The sequence below is a fragment of the Paroedura picta genome, chromosome 13, assembly GCF_049243985.1.
Source record: "Paroedura picta isolate Pp20150507F chromosome 13, Ppicta_v3.0, whole genome shotgun sequence".
NCBI lineage: Eukaryota > Metazoa > Chordata > Lepidosauria > Squamata > Gekkonidae > Paroedura > Paroedura picta.
Window position 1 is genome coordinate 1,496,992 of NC_135381.1, and position 16,404 is coordinate 1,513,395.

The 16,404-nt window shown below is 54.0% G+C and overlaps 1 protein-coding gene across 4 annotated transcripts in view; it reads right to left on the bottom strand.

Moving 5' to 3' along the window:
- RPH3A (rabphilin 3A) overlaps positions 1 to 16,404 on the bottom strand; it is a 47,543-nt gene that overhangs the window by 20,514 nt on the left and 10,625 nt on the right. For 2 of the 4 annotated variants that reach the window (XM_077308057.1, XM_077308058.1), the window contains exons 2-4: positions 15,092 to 15,187; positions 13,735 to 13,746; positions 6,872 to 7,015 (exon numbers count right to left, since the gene is read on the bottom strand). In XM_077308057.1, the coding sequence (XP_077164172.1) occupies positions 6,872 to 7,015; positions 13,735 to 13,746; positions 15,092 to 15,168 (233 nt within the window). In that variant the 5' untranslated portion in view covers positions 15,169 to 15,187. The remainder of the gene's footprint in view (positions 1 to 6,871; positions 7,016 to 13,734; positions 13,747 to 15,091; positions 15,188 to 16,404) is intronic. The other 2 variants (XM_077308060.1, XM_077308061.1) reach the window with 1 other exon arrangement.

The following is a 16,404-nucleotide window of genomic DNA, read 5'->3' on the forward strand; positions in this document are numbered from 1 at the left end:
AAGCAGCCAAGTGCTTCACTTCCCTCGCATATCTAAACTCTGCCAACATTCTTTACGAGCCAGGAAACCACACAGTTCTTGTGGAGCTCATCACAAGTCAACCGTAGCGAAAGAATCAGCAGATGGAACGCCCTGCAAAGATATTTGCCTGCCATGCGTAGTCTCACAAGATATCTGTGAATGCTTCCCTCTGGGCCAGGGGTGCCCAAACTGCAGCTCTCCAGATGTTCACGGATTACAATAACCAGGAACCCCTGCCAGCATGGCCAATTGGCCATGCTGGCAGGGGTTCCTGGTTATTGTAATCCGTGAACATCTGGAGAGCTGCAGTTTGGCCATGAATATCTAAAGAGCCCCAGTTTGGCCAGCCCTGCACTAGGCTGCCCTCTTGCCCAAAATTCATGGCATCTTTTGGTGTGGAACAGCCACCAGCTTTGAAAGGGCACCAGACACGAAGTCCCCGAACATTTTGAGCTTGTGCTCACGTAGGGTGGCGGGCACAAGCTCAAGATGCCTGCAACATGAGGCAGACCCATGCACAGCCAGGGGAAGCCCAAGGGTGGGGGAAAGGGGGAAAGAGACGGAGGATGAAGCTAACACTTTAGCTGGTCACGGTAGTCTGCCCAGGTCATCAAATCTCCAGCAGCCAATCAGAAGTGGCCCCACCCACTTCCCAAGAAACATCTAGTAGGCACCCCATTGGGGACCCCTGGACCAGACCCGTCCATGGCCAAATGGAACTTCCCAGTCAGGGGCAGTGCACCTTGGAAGGCCTTTGCGGCGGGAGGACAGGAGTGGGAGGTCTGAGCCCCCGGGGGTTGTGGGCCTTTCAGGCATCAGTGGGGCTTCCACGAGGAGGAGGCTCCTGCTCCACTGCTGCAGCCTGGCCAAGCTCTTGCTACAGGAAAGCCAACAGGCCTGGCCAGCACTCCATGTGAAGGCAGGGGGACCCCCAGCCAAACCCCCCAGAACACCAGCTGGCTAGTTTGTGATCTCACCGGTCCGCATCAGCGCTTCCTAAATCGATGAGCCAGGATTGGGAAACGCAAATGCAGCTGCAAGCAATTAGCACCCCTTTGTGTGCAAGGCAGAAGCACACGAGCCAGAACAAGCCCCCCCCCCCAAGACTCCAATGCCAGGAAGCCAATGCCTCCCCCCTCCCCCCCCCCCCACTTGCTGGCTTCCAGCTCCTCCTAGGAACAAAAAGTCAGGGTTGCTTAAGTGCGGCTGCTCCTCCATCCCCAAGAAGAGCTGCCTCCAAACATTTTGCCTGCCAGAGTTCTTTCCATAGTTAAATATTTATCACCGCTGCCCCAAGATGAAGCCAAAGCCTGGCAGAACATCATGTGCATCACAAGCAGCGTGCGGAGCAGGAGACGGACCCCGCTGCCGAATCCGAAACAGATGCCTGCAGGTGGGACAGGGCGGCAACGGCCACCCCCGTTTCAAGACCACGATCCTTCAGAGCCAGTTTCATGGGCTAAGAGTGTCACTCTAGTACCTGGAATCACTACAACAAGCCCTCTCTCAGCCTGGCCTACCTCACAGGGGTGTTGCAAGGATCAGCCAGAGGAGAAGAGAACAGTGTGAGCCACTTTGGGGGAAGCATATGTTAATTAAATAAAGAAATACTTTAAAAACACAACCTTAAGACAGCAAGCCTGGCAGATGACAGAAGGGGGTCGCTTTGAACGGTATCTGTCAGGAAGGGAAGTTGGGGGTGAGAATGCAGAGAAATGTGTCGGGAGTGAAAAATGGTCATTCTTGTCATGCCTTTTGCATCTCAGGCATCCAATTCATACAGGTTAAAATGCCCATTATTTAGGCTCAGCAGGACAACTTGGGACGTTCAGGTAAGCTGTGAGGGAGATGCTCATGCAGGCCTTTGAAGCCAGGTTGGCCCACTCTAGGACTGAAACCTCCTGAAGGTTGGGGGTTACACCTGAGGAGGGGGTTGGAGCCCTGGGGGAAGCTCTGGAGCTCATGGCCATTTCAAGAAAATGACAGGCAAGATCCAGGCTTGCTTGCAAGATTTTAACAAGTCATCAGATTTACAGAACAGCAAGCGAACTTCAATCCACGGGGCCTGCCTGGAACACCCACACAGCGAAGCTCACCAGAACTCGGCTAAAACGAAACATCTTGTACCCTAATTGCTGGCGACAAGTCAAAAATGCCATCCTCAAAGCTACCTCCCTAAAAGCCAAATCGCATCTTGCACCTGCTGCTCAGTGGCAAAGGAAAACACGTCCGGTCTCTAGATAAGAGAGCGAATGAAAATATCCTCTTGGGAGAGGCCTGCTGGCCACCCTCCCAGGCAATCAGAAGTCCAAAAAAGCAGCTGGACTCGTGGAAGCATCAGGCTGATCCTCCCTTGAGCAGGGGGCTGGACTAGATGGCCTCTAGGCCCCTTTCCAGCTCTACAGTTCTAGGATTCTAACGAACAGAACTCCCAAATGGAGCAGGGATTTAGGAGGGGAGAGAGTGACCTATACTGCCATGGAAAATAACCCTCCAAAGCAGCCACTTTCTCCAGGGGGGTTGGGGATGCCAGTCTCCAGGTGGGACCTGGGGATCCCTGGTTTTAGAGCTCATCTCCAGGCAACAGAGATCAGTTCCCCTGGAGAAAATGGCTACTTTAAAGGGTGGACTCCGTAGCATTCGACTTCACTGAGGTCATTCGCACCTCAAATCCCGCCCACTCCAGGCTCCACCCCCAAAGTCCCCTGGTTTTCCCCAGCCTGGAGATGGCAACTCTAAGCAGAACTGATCTTGGTCATCTGGAGATTCGTTGTAATTCTGGGAGATCTCCAGGTCCCAACTGGCTGTTGGCATCCTTAACTCCAGCTTCCTTGGCTCCCCCCCCCCCATCTCCTCAGGGGCAGGGAGGGAATGCCAGAGCACCCACCCGCCAAGGCTGCCATCTTCTCCACGGGAAATTATCCCTGTAGCCTGGAGTTCGAATCCCGGGAGATAGCAACTGCCGTGCGGAGAGATTTCCCCAGCGACTCTGCAGCACCAGGAGAGAACAAGCACCTCTTCCTTTTCATCGGCGTTTGGGGCAGGGGAGGGAAATTAGATTCCACCCTCTTCAAGGCAAGATTCAATTTCAGGGCCGCAGCAGGGAAACAGGCAAGTCCCGCTAGCAGCTGTGGCCTTTGGGGGCCTTCATTGGCTTTCAATTGAATTTCACCATGTTGCTCTCTCGATTTGGGAAGGGCGAGGCCGTGCTGCCGATTTTCGGGTTTTTTCCCCCGGCAAGGTCAAGTCACTCCATCAGTCTGCCCAGAAAACAATTTGGACTGAAGACAGCCAGGGCTCCAGCAGGCATTTCCTTTTGATGCTCCCCAGAAATCATCTCCTCCTGCCCTGGGTAATATTCGCCGGCATTAACAGCAGCCCGGAGGGTGGGGCTTGGAAGGGCCCAAAGCGTTGCAGAAGGAGGCCGAATTGGCTCCTCCCTCCTCTCACCACACCGAATGAAACAACTGAATTATGGCAGCTTCACGTGTCTGGCAGGAAGGAAGGGAAGGGGGGGAGGAAATGAAACAAAGGCAGCACCACGTATCCTGGACCTGCTGAGAAGAATGTGCCCATCTTTTCTCGTGGGACAAGCTCTGGGTGCCCCGCCAGTGAATGCCGGTTGACTCCGCCACAGGAATGCGGGACTCAGCTTCCTCCCCACCCCGAAGAGCCAAGGACCACCCCGAGGGCCAGTCGTGAAACGTTTCCTTATGGCTTAAAAAACAGCGAGAGCCAAAGAGCGGGAACCAGAGTGAGGCCCGGATTTACACGCGTCTTCGGCCACAGTCCTCAGGAGCTCTCTCCTTACGTACAGCATATATCCCCCAAAATTATTTTTACAAAGAATCCTGCGGAGCTAGTGGCATTTATATCCAGAATGAAAGAAACTTTGTATATCTGCATTTATTATGTTGCATCCCTTATTTGCAATAAATCCTCTAAGCGAGTGCAAATCCAGACCTCTTTCTGGCTCTTGCTACTTAACAATAAAGAAGGATCTCGAGACATCCGTGGCCATTCAAGGCTGCTTTGTTGCCATTTTGGTTGGACGAGATGCCCCATGAGGTCCCTTCCAGCTCTTTTATTCTATGATTCTAACCCCAAACCAACCCACAGACGCTGACTGGGCCACCGGGCTTCATTGGCTGCCTCTCAACGCCACGCAGGCCTGCCAGTGTCTTCCGCACGGCCCCTGGGAGTGTGGGCTCAGCCCTTCCGTGACGGTGCCACGGAGCTCTTCCTTGTTTAGTGGCAGGAGGCAAACATGGCTGCCCCTCCGGGGCTCCCTTCCCATGCGGGAAATTCTCTTGCCGTAGCCTGGAACACGGTAGACGCAACTGCAGTTCACTTGGGAGGGAAAGAGAGCTGGAAACCAAATGCGCCTCCGAGACAAAACGCAGCAGGTTCCACGTTGAACGACAGGAGCGGGAAGTGCAGGAGCTCGACTGCAAGGCAACGAACCCCGGCCTCCTCGCAATATGCCGCTTCTCACCTGCTTCCCCCGGTCGGTCGGTCGGAAATGGTGCAGTGCAGCAGCTGATGGCTGGGAAATAAGTCAAGCGAGGAAGAAGAAGCCGCTCTCTCCTCCCTCCGAACGGAGCCGGGGAGCGGAGAGGAGAGGAGCAGGGAAGGCGTCACAGAGGGGCCTTTGGCAAGAGGCATGCACAGAAGCGCAACCTTGGCACCTGCAGCATGCACACCCCCAGTGAAGCAGCAGCAGAGAACGCCCTCTCGCTATTCGACAGAAGGATTTGGGGCCAGAGCTCCTGTTCTGGTTTGGTTCTTCTGCTGTCGGCTCACAACCAGCGAGGAATTGAGTGGCAAGAGATGTGCAGGGGTGGTTGGCCATTGCCTGACTCTGGGTTGTGACCCTGGTATCCTTTGATGGTCTCCCACCCAAATACTTGCCAGGGTTGACCCTGCTTAGCTTCTGGGAGCTGAAGAGATCTGATTAGTTTGGACTCCCCAGGCCATGGCACAGACAGAGCTACAAAGCAGCTGAGGCTTTTGAACTTGGCTTGGTCCTGAGTCCCTCCACAGAAATAGAGGTGCAGACGAACAAAGCCTTTTGAAAGTATGCAGTTATTAGTTACCTTTGTGGATGAGGCACGAATCCAGACTCACAGCGCTTTGAGGTTTTAAAGGGCATACTCTTTACTGGGAAAGATTATTTACAAAACGTATCATATTCATCGACTTCAGTCTCCTTACTGAAGCATAGAAGCTTAGAGAGTAGTTACAAAAGCAACGCATTACAAGCCTCCACGGCTAAGCTGCAAGCAGACTACATGCCCACATATCTGCAGATGGAGAGAACTGAGCCTAATGGACCGCTGCTCCTTCTGACATGCAGAGCACACACTAAGGAGCTCTCCCCAGGCAGAGTTAGCAGTCCTAGAACACCTAAACTTCCTGGCCTGCCATGAGATATTTGAAGAGCTGCCAAAGGGGAGGGCAGCTGCTGGCCCAGAAAGTAGGCTTGCCAACCTCCAGACAGTACCTGGAGAACTCCCATTATTACATTTGATCCCTAGATGCCCCAGCCCATCACACTGGAAGAAAAGGGCCGCTTGGACAGGTGAACCTGCACACTAGGCAAGTGAACGATTTTTAGGTGAGAAAACGGATCATTTCCGAAGGCGTTTACTGGCTACTGTCTCTGTTTCGTTTATGCCAGCTGCAGCATTTTATGGATCATTTTATGGATCATTTTATGGATCATTTTCCCTCCTGGGCTGCTAAACTGGGTTGCAACTGCTGACATTTGCTTGAACTGAATCTCTATCCCATCCTGTTGATGCCGCACGTTTAAAAGCATCGGACTTCCTTTGGAGTGCTTTTCGAGTAGACAAATCTATCCAATAACATTATAAAAATATAAACGTGGTTGTTATCCAGCGGATCAATAGCATTTAAACTGAGACAAGGATGTTACCACAAGCTCAGCGACAGGCACCGAAGGACCCCTGAGGAACTCACAACAGACCAGGCACAAAGTAGAAGCAAAGGCTGAGCAGCATCACACCAGAACCAAAAGAGCCTAACAAAGAATTGGCCAGCAGGCCTTTTCCTCTTAGCCTCGCCATAGTGTGCAATTAAGCATCCCACCCATGTTCTCTAAGGACATGAGTAAGGTTTAGCATGCCTTGGCTCACAGTTTCCAGTGGGGGACAGGTGGGGGCAGGCGAATAAAATAAGCTCAGGATACTGGGCCACCAGAACGGCAGCAGGTATTCTCTCCAGGGTCCTCACACACTCCTTAGGCCTAACCCAAGCATGTGGCCAATCACCGGGCCTCCAGGGTAACCAGGGTCTCTGAATAGTCCCCCCCACCCCCCCACTTGGAGGAAGGACTGTATAAAAATGTCTAGGTAGTCAAAGTTGAGAAGCAACGTTTTAAGCAAGCCTTCTGCTGAGTCAGCCCATTGATCCGCCAAAGACTACGCTGACCAGCAAGGACCCCCCCGGGGCTCAGGGGAAGGTCTCTCTCGTGACCAGCTCAGTTGGCGAGGCCAGGAACTGGTCTCAGGGCCTTCCATGTGCAAAGATGCGCCAGGGGGAATTTGTTTATGCAGCTCCACCCGGAAGGTGGAATGGCTACAGCCCTTCTCTCCCCCCCCCTGCCCCAACCCACATCGACCCCCCACACACACACACACACAGCTATTCACCTCCGAATCTCATACCGGGCCTCCCCACAGTCCATTCAGCCCAGAGACATAGCTGGGATTCCAATGGGGTTGCCTGAGAAGTTGTGGCAGGGGGTTGACTCGCACCCCGCCCTGGGTCCCAATTCTCCCCCCCCCATGCAGACGCAGAGTTCCAGGTCCCACAGGGCTCTTCTCACCCAATGCGCTCCTGCTCCATCTCCTCCATCTTCTCGGCTCGAGCGATGACCCTGTTGATGATCTCCTTCTCCTCGTCCGTCAGCTCCTCATTCTTCCGCGCACGCTCCGGCGGGTTCCCATGAGGCGACCAGTTGCCGGAGGCCCTGCAAGGCATGCCAGGGTAAGTCGGGGATGCAGGAGCCGTAAGGTGGACATGGGTTGGATTCTGTGGGCCCGTACAGCCTGTGGACCTATTTATCATTCTTATTACGATACTAGTAGCAGTACAGTCCTCAAAGGGGATGTTCCTCCTGCTATTGGAGGGAGGTCTGCTTGCAGAAAGCTCTGAAGAGAGCAGAAAAGATCACACCTGAAAGTAAGGTATACTGCCTCTGAACATGGAGGTTCTATCTTGTCACCTTGGCTCGTCGCCATTGATGGAATCTCCTCCATGAATTCCGTCAATGGCGATGAGCCAAGGTGACAAGATAGAACCTCCACGTTCTAACCCACCTTTAAAGGGAAATTCAAGACAATAAATAACACACTCTTGAAATATCTGGCATCTTATCCCCTAAGGTCGGTGTTTCCCAGACCTCTGAGAGCCAAGCACAACGGGAGAAGGGTCTCCTTCAGCCCCTCACCTGAAAAAGATTGAACTGAGCCTGCACAAAAGAAGTGTGATGCACAGGAGCCCTCCCGCTGTGGTTCTGCATGAGTCACTGTTCTGAGCTGGGCTCTTTGGAGGTGTCTCTGCTTCCCGATTGGCTGGACAACCCAGATTCAAATCTGTACTCGTCCATGACTCTCTTTGGGTGACCTTGGGCCTGTCTCACGTGCCCTACCTCACAGGGCTATCGCAAAGAGAGCAGGGGGAGGCCCATGGAGCCCCCCCTGAGCAAACTGGGCAATACAAACTATCTCTGCTGAGTTGTGCAAGTGAAGGGAGGGCCTGAAAGCACTTTGGTCAAAAGGCCACTGGGATTCGTTTCAGGTCTCCAGTGCCCCAGCAGTGCTGGTCACACAGTCCTCAAGGGGAGGGCATCGCGATTGCCAGGAAAGCTAGAAGGCACCCACCCCATTTCCTAGAGTTGCCAATTTCCAGGTAGCGCCCAGATATTATTATTATTTTATTATTATTATTTAATTTTTAGACCGCCCTTCTCCAAATAGGTCTCAGGGTGGTTTACAACATAAAACACAATAAAATCCCCATAAAACCCCCCAATTAACATCAACATCAATATCTCCAGAGCACAGGGGCCAAGGGCAGATATGGCCCCGCTGAGCCCACCTGCTGGTCTGCTGATGGAAACAGAAAGAGGGGAGATCAGCGGTAGCCTTGGGAGGACTCAGGCCCACTTGGAAGCTGGGTTGCTAACGGCGGGTTGAAACATCCTAGACATTTTGGGTGGCAGAGCCTGGGAAGGGCGTTGTTTGGGGGAGAGGAGGGACCCCGGCAGGGCATCATGCATTAGACTCCTCCCAAAAAGTAGCCATTTTCTCCAGGGGAATGGATCCCTGCCGTCTGGAGAACCGCCATTGTTCCAGGAGATCTTCAGGCGCCACCTTGAGTTTGGCAACCCCATAAGAGGAGACCAGGAGGGGTCTTGGCTGCCTCGGGCCCCTCGGCTGCGCAGGAGCCCGGCCCTCGGGCCTCCTCTCCCCTTTGCCAGCAAGAGCCCTCTGTGGCCGCCCGTCACGGCCGGCTGCTCGCCTTTGCTTGGCCCCTCTGCCGGCACTAACTCAGCTCCTGCAGCTGCCGTCCGTCTCCGCGCGGCCCTCGCCAGGGAGACAGCTCCTGCCACAAACAGCTTAATACAGAGAGAGACAAGAGCGATGCCACTTGGCAGGGGAGGCGGGAGGGAAGCGGCGGGATCTTGGAACGCCAGCCGGCCCTCCTGGCTCACGGAGCACACCGCAGCGGCCCCGGCCGGGAGGAAGGAGAGCCAAGCTAGAAGAGCCAGCATTTTGTCCCCGGCTTTTTACTACGCAAAGGAGTCCCAACACAGCCTACAAACCCCTTTCCCTTCCTCCCCCCGGTGTGCTGAGAGAGCTCTGAGAGAACTGAGACTGGCCCAAGGTCACCCTGCTGGCTGCAGGTAGAACAGCAGTGAGGGACCAGACCCAGAGCTCCGGATTAGAGGCTGCTGCTGCCGCTCTTCATTAACCTCTGCACCGTGGGGCAGGCCCAGGCTGGCCTCTCTGCCTGCTGAGCCCAACGGCTGCCGTGACGCCTTTCTCCCTGTGTTTGGGCAGGGGACCCCAAATCAGGAATGAAGACCCCCCTGAAGCATGCCTTGAATTTGGCCGAGCCGTTTCCAGCTGCTGTTCAGACCCAAGTAGGTGGCACACACAGCCTCCTCCTCACCCCATCATGGTGCTTCCGAACAACGGCCCGGGACGGCACGGCAGAACTGCGAGGCAGGCAGAAATCCCCCAGGCTGAGCCCTCGCCAACGGCCTTTTCCGCATCCTCCCGCTTCCCGATATGTTGCCGGATGGGGAAAAAACGTCCTCCCCAAGCAACGGAGTGCAAAATGACTGTTATTGCCAGACGGCCGGCTCCTTTTAATAATCCATTCCACCTCCTGGAAAATTAGCCACAGTTTCTCTGCCGTCACGGGGAGGACAAAGGCGCTAGCTTGTTTCCCTGCTGGCGGCAGCCTAGAGTTTGCTAAATATAATGTGAATTAATTCGGAGGTGCGGACTCTCCTGCGTCTCAGAGATGCAGGCAAAGAAAAGTGAGTCGGAAGGAGGAAGGAGGGCTAGCAGCACAAAGGCCAACTTGTGGCCTGCAGGGAGCCCACTCCTGACACCACGATGGAGGTTCAAGGCAGACCCGGGTCTTTATAAAACAGAAGACACTCCTAATGGGGGTCCCCAACATGCTGCACTCATCAAGACATTTCCTGGCACCCCCCCCCAAGTGTCTTCTAGGTCCTCTCTCTCTCCCCCACCCCCCACCAGCATGTTCCTTGCAGCACTTGGATATTGGCGCAGGCAACCAGCCCCCCACCTGCCTGTGAAAGCCCCCTGGGTGTAGAGTGTCCCTTTCCTGGAGGAAAAGAAAAGACATGGCATGGTTCCTGCTTCGCTTTGAAACCACACGCCCAGTTTGGCGCAGGACGTGGGGAGGGGCTCTTGCTTCTCTCCCTGCTGCCCGCCCCCCCCGATCGCCTCCAAGCTATTCTGGGGGCCCCGAGCAGAACAAGATATGACCGATCTTATAGGTGCAGCACAATCCCATTAAGGTCTCCCCCCCTCTTCCGATCAATAAACCCTCTTTGTTTGGATTCTTCAGTTTATTAGGTACTCCTCAGAAAAGCAATAAAACACACAGCGGAACAACCCTGATCATAATAAATCAGACCCGGCCAGGACACTGCAAAGCAACCGCAGGGCTGCAATTGTTTTGGGGCAGGGATCATCAACAGGCCCACAGCCAAAGTCAGGACCAGCCTCGCTGGTTTCATGGCTCCTGTCAACGTGCATTCATAGAATCATAGAATCATAGAATCATAGAGTTGGAAGGGGCCATACAGGCCATCTAGTCCAACCCCCTGCTCAACGCAGGATTAGCCCTAAGCATCCTAAAGCATCCAAGAAAAGTGTGTATCCAACCTTTGCTTGAAGACTGCCAGTGAGGGGGAGCTTACCACCTCCTTAGGCAGCCTATTCCACTGCTGAACGACTCTGACTGAGAAAAACTTTTTCCTGATATCTAGCCTATATCGTTGTACTTGAAGTTTAAACCCATTACTGCGTGTCCTTTCCTCTGCAGCCAGCAGAAACAGCATCCTGCCCTCCTCCAAGTGACAACCTTTCAAATACTTAAAGAGGGCTATCATGTCCCCTCTCAACCTCCTTTTCTCCAGGCTGAACATTCCCAAGTCCCTCAACCTATCTTCATAGGGCTTGGTCCCTTGGCCCCAGATCATCTTCGTCGCTCTCCTCTGTACCCTTTCAATTTTATCGATGTCCTTCTTGAAGTGAGGCCTCCAGAACTGCACACAGTACTCCAGGTGTGGTCTGACCAGTGCCGTATACAATGGGACTATGACATCTTGTGATTTTGATGTGATGCCTCTGTTGATACAGCCCAAAATGGCATTTGCCTTTTTTACCGCTGCATCACACTGCCTGCTCATGTTTAGTTTACAATCCACAAGTACCCCAAGGTCTCGTTCACACACAGTGCTACCTAGAAGCGTATCCCCCATCCAGTAGGCATGCTTTTCATTTTTCTGACCCAGATGCAGAACTTTACACTTATCTTTATTAAATTGCATCTTGTTCTCATTTGCCCATTTTTCCATTGTGTTCAGATCTCGTTGAACTCTGTCTCTATCTTCCGGAGTATTTGCCAGTCCTCCCAATTTGGTGTCATCTGCAAACTTGATGAGTAGTCCCTCCACCCCCTCATCTAGATCATTAATAAATATGTTAAAAAGTACCGGCCCGAGCACCGAACCCTGAGGTACCCCGCTACTCACCTCTCTCCAGTCTGATGAAACACCATTGACAACAACTCTTTGAGTGCGGTTCTCTAACCAATTCCCTATCCACCTAACAATCTGAAAATCCAGATTGCAGTCCTTCAACTTATCCATCAGAACATCATGGGGAACCTTGTCAAAAGCTTTACTAAAATCCAAGTAAATGACATCAACCAAATTTCCCCGATCCAGCAAACCTGTTACTTGGTCAAAAAAGGAAACTAGGTTGGTCTGGCAGGACCTGTTGGAGACAAATCCATGCTGACTTCCTTGGATCACCAAATTGTCCTCCAGATGTTTGCAGATCGCTCCCTTTAATATCTGCTCCATTATCTTCCCCACAACAGAGGTCAGACTCACTGGTCTGTAGTTTCCCGGGTCATCCTTCCTCCCTTTTTTGAAGATCGGAATAACGTTTGCTCTTTTCCAGTCCTCCGGGACATCTCCAGTCCTTAAAGAGGTTCCGAAGATGATGGCATTAGAATTGGCTGGACCGCAGTGAGGTGTGCTGAAGCACATTCTGTGTTTACTTAACTGTCAGCAGTGCTTTGACCAGTTGGGAGCCCTCTGGTTTAAGAAGCAGAAGCAGGGTGGGAGTCCAGCAGCCCCTTAGGGCCAACGACATTTTATTTGGGGTATAAGCTCTTGTGTGCATGCCCAGAATTCCCAGGATAAACTGCACTGGTCTTAAAGACCCCACTTTGCTCTGCTGCTTCTGTCCAACACGGCCATCTGCCAGAGCCTGTCTTAAGAAGAAGAGCTGCCTTTAAATATCCTGCTTCCCTCTCCCAGAAGGAGGCTCAAAGCGGCTTCCGATCGCCTTCCCTTCCTCTCCCCACCACGGACACCCTGGAAGGTGGGTGGGGCCGAGAGGGCTCTGAGAGGATGGCCGCCCAAGATGAGTTGGAGTTGCTGAAAGCGCCTTTAAGTGCGTTAGAGTTAACTGGGCCACAGTCATGTGTGCTGAAGTGCAGGGTCTGTGACCCCATGGGGTTTTCAAAGAGGCTGAGGGGGGTTGCCCTGGCTTGCCTCTGCACGAAAGCCCTGGCATTCCAGGACAGCCTCCCTTCTAAAGGCCATTCAGGGCCGACCCCGCTGAGCTTTCGAGATCTGACCGGAGCCTCTGAGAATGACGCCCGTTCAATTGAGCAGATCTCATGCGAGCAGCAGGTTCTGGCAGAAAGGGAAATTGCTGCTGGCATCTCCGTTCTGTGGGGAAGGAGCAGAAATCTGCAGCTGGAGGAGGGAACAAAGCCGGCCTGGCAGTGGGGGGGGGGGAGTGAAGCAGGGCACGTAAAAATAGCGCTGATTGTTCCCCCTGCAGCTCCCATCATCCAGCCAGCCGGGGTGGGCTCTCAGCCATCTCCTCCCCCGCCTCTTCAGAGCAATCTAGAGGGAGGCTGCCTTGCAGGGGAGGCTGCTGAGCGAGCCCCCCCCCCCCGCAGGTGGGCTTTGGAGAAAATCAACCCCCAACTGCAGCAGAGGAACAAAGCGTGAATGGCGGGGGGGGGGGAGCAGTTTGTTAAGCCAAGGAGCTTCGCCAACCAAGCCCCTCCCCCCAAAAAACATATTCATTTCAAGCCCCCTCCTCCAAGGAATTCAGGGCAGCAAGAATGTTCCCCCCACCCCCAATTTAGCTTTGCAACAACCCTGAAAGGTAGCCTTGGCTGAGAGCAGCTGAGATGAATTTGCCCTCACTGTACAGAGAGATTGAGGCACCAGGGGGGGGGCTACCCTTTCTCTCGCCACAGGAAGCACCCTGTGTGGGGTGGGGGGGGTGAGAGAGTTCTAAGAGAACTGAGACTGGGCCAAGGTCACCCAGCTGGCTGCATGGGGGAGGGGAGTGGGGAATCAAACCCGGCTCTCCAAATTAGAGGCTGCCCTTCTTAACCACCGCACCAAGTCCTCCCCCTGGCCCACCCAAGGCCAGTCCAGAGCCCCACCACCCCAAATGGAGTGACCCACCGATTCCTTGTGGCTAAAGAGCTACTCAGGGGCCTCTGCTCCAGCTGCTTAGCCAAGCCCCTCGAAGCTCTGAATTTCGGGGAGGAACCTTGGGAGGCTGGGGCTTGGGGAGGGACCTCAGTGGGGTGCTCAGTGGCCCTACAGCCCCCCCTCCCTCCCAAGCAGGCGTTTTCCCCAGGGTAACTGGCTGGCGACCCTAATCACAGCGGCTTGGCAGGCATTCTGGGACAGTTTCAGCACCCCAAATTCAGCATCCCAAGCGGAGCACGTCCAAGATCCAGCCCCCACCCCAGGCGTGGATGCGGCAAGCAAGCCACAATCCGCCCAACCCTGCCCGGTTGGTCTCCCGAGAGGGAGGGAGAGTCGTTCTTAAAGCCTTTACTCACACGCAATTCACAGCAGCAGGGAAAGGTACTTACTGTTCTTTTCTACTGGAGCAGCAGCATGCAAAACAAGGGGGAGGGGGAGAGATGGGGCAAGGTTAGACGCTCCTGCCCTGGCAGCACGCATTAAGCCTCCCCCTCCCCCCCTCCCCTCCCCCCCACCAGGGGATGGCTAAACACCGGCCCTTTGGAACCTGCATGTTTTATGGAGCTAGCCTAGGTCAGCACAGAAAAACACAAGCTTCCACCTTCCAGCAGGAGGGGAAAGGTACTTAAAAGATTCAGTGAGACTTTGAGTTGTGCATGATGACAATTGGGACCGACATGCCAACCTCTGGGTTACTCGATAAGAACAGAAGGGAAGCCGTGCCGGATCTCACCAAAGGCCCATCCAGGCTGACACTCTGTGTCACACAGTGGCCAAACCCCAGGGGTCATCAGGAGGTCCACCAGTGGGGTAAGGCCTCCAGGAGCCCCCCCCCCCGATCTAGGAAGACAGAGCCTCCAGGAGCCCCCCCTCCTGCCCCAGACAGAGGTCCGGGAGGGACGGGCGTGGGGTAGGCCGAGATACCACCCCAAAACAGGATTCTCCAAGCAGAGGTCTCCTGGAATCGCAACTGGTTTCTGCAAGGCAAGTTTCAGGGAGTCTGCAGTTAGCTTTGGGCCCAGGAGCACCTTAAGCTCCCATAAGATTTGGAGGAGTGAGTTTCCAGAGGCTCTTGGAAACGTCTACCCCAAAATTCTTGCTGGTTCTCTAAGAAGCTCCGGGACTCAAAGCTAACTTATCTCCAGACGAGAGAATGCAGGACCCCAGGAGGAAACGCAGAGCTAGATTTCTGGTGTTCTAGGAAAATCCCTCCTCCTGGTCCCTTTTTCACAGGGAATGCCCTCAAAGCTCCAGGACAAAGTTGGCAACCCTACTCACTGCCAGCCATCCCCGGGCACTTTAATGCTCTCTCTCTCTCTCTCTCTCTCTCTCTCACACACACACACACACGCACACACACACACTTTCCGCCCTGAGGCCCAAAATGCTGCCTAAATTGTGCCGCACCCTGTGCATTTAAAAAGAAATGCGGCAGGGATAGATCAGTCCTGCAGGATGCAGATTATGAGGATTGTGCATGGTTTTGCATGCTTCAGGGCCTTCAGAAATCAGAAAGCCATGCCTGAAACTGCTAGAAGGCCCCCCCACCCCCCCAGAGCTCCCGTTCCCAGCATGTCAGCAGCCACACACTTCCTGGCCTGTCTTTACAACCTGAGGACTAGGAACGATTTTTATAAAAATGGAAGTTCTCTGCATACTGAATTCCTCACTCCACGGGCTTTGGGTTTCCTGCCATGATGACAATTCACACAATCGTATCCAACCGAAGCTCGAGGTCCTCCTTACCCGGTCCGGTGGGCCATCTGCCGCTCGTTCTGATACCTCCACTGGCCCGTGCTGTTACCAACCACCGTGTCGGTCATGGCTACGCGTTGCGGCTACCTGTGGGGAAAGGAGATGAAAACTGTAGCAAGTCATCAGGCAGAGGGAGGGGGGGTCAGAGAGAGGCCCATGGGGAGAACACGCTCCTCTCAAAGAGGCTGGGAATCATAGTCGGAAGGGACCTCATGGGTCATCTAGTCCAACCCCTGCACTATGCAGGACACTTCTGGGTCAAAGTCCACCTCCACCCTTGGGCCCCTCTCGCAACAAGCCCATTTGTCTGGGGCAGGGTCACTCTGTCTTCACGGCACTCGAGGGGTGGCAGAGGCAGAACTCCTGGGTGTCTGGTCTCGCAGGTGGACCTCCTGATGGCCCTGGGTTTTGGCCAGTATAGGGCACAGAGTGTTGGAATGGGTGGGCCCTTGGCCTGATCCAGCATCCCTCCTTGTATGATCATAAACCGCGGATGGCTGCAAATCAGGAAGCCCGTGGGTCTAGGACCACCTCCCGGCCAGCCCCGGCTTCCCCAACATGGCAGCACTACAAAAGTTGACCCTTCCTGGTTGCCGAATCTGGGCTCACTAGCTGTTCGTGGTTTGGCCTGGGATCGTGGCCCTCCCCTGTTGTCGACTCATTTTTCATTCTGGATTGTAAATATTTTTTTCACACATCATTGGCCCGTCATAAAAGCCGGTGGATCAATGCGCAAATTGGATTGAACAATAAACTCATTTTATGGAGATGTGCCACAAAATCGTGGGTTCCGTTTGCATGAGGGAGAAGCCACCGGAGATCTGACTTTTCTAGTGTGGCAGTGGAAGAGTTCGGCAGCAGCCCCCACAAAGCTGCCTTGCCTAGGTGGGCAAGGGGTGGGAACCGGCTCCGCCAGGCCTCTCATCCCTACACACGCTGGCCGCCTTTTGACAGGGCTTCCCTGCCCCCCGCCGGCCCCCTTCACTCCCCTGCTCTGCAATGCAGCGTTCTTAAAAACCAAGGGCTTCTCCAGCAGCTGAAGCCAGCCGGGGGGGGGGGGGGGGGCTGCTTTGGACGGCTTTCTTTGGGCTTTTTTCCCTTTTTTTTTTTCCTTTGACAAACCCAAAGGTAATTAATCTCATTCAAGGAAAGGCTAAGCACTCTTTTGGGAGAAAACAAACAGAAATGAAAAAAGAAAGAGAGAGAGAGAGCGCGCCAGGAACGTATCTGTAGATGTCATCCCTCCACAAATCGCACAGCTTCGCTCTTTGCGTTAGAGGAGCCCTACGGGATCAGGGCCAGAC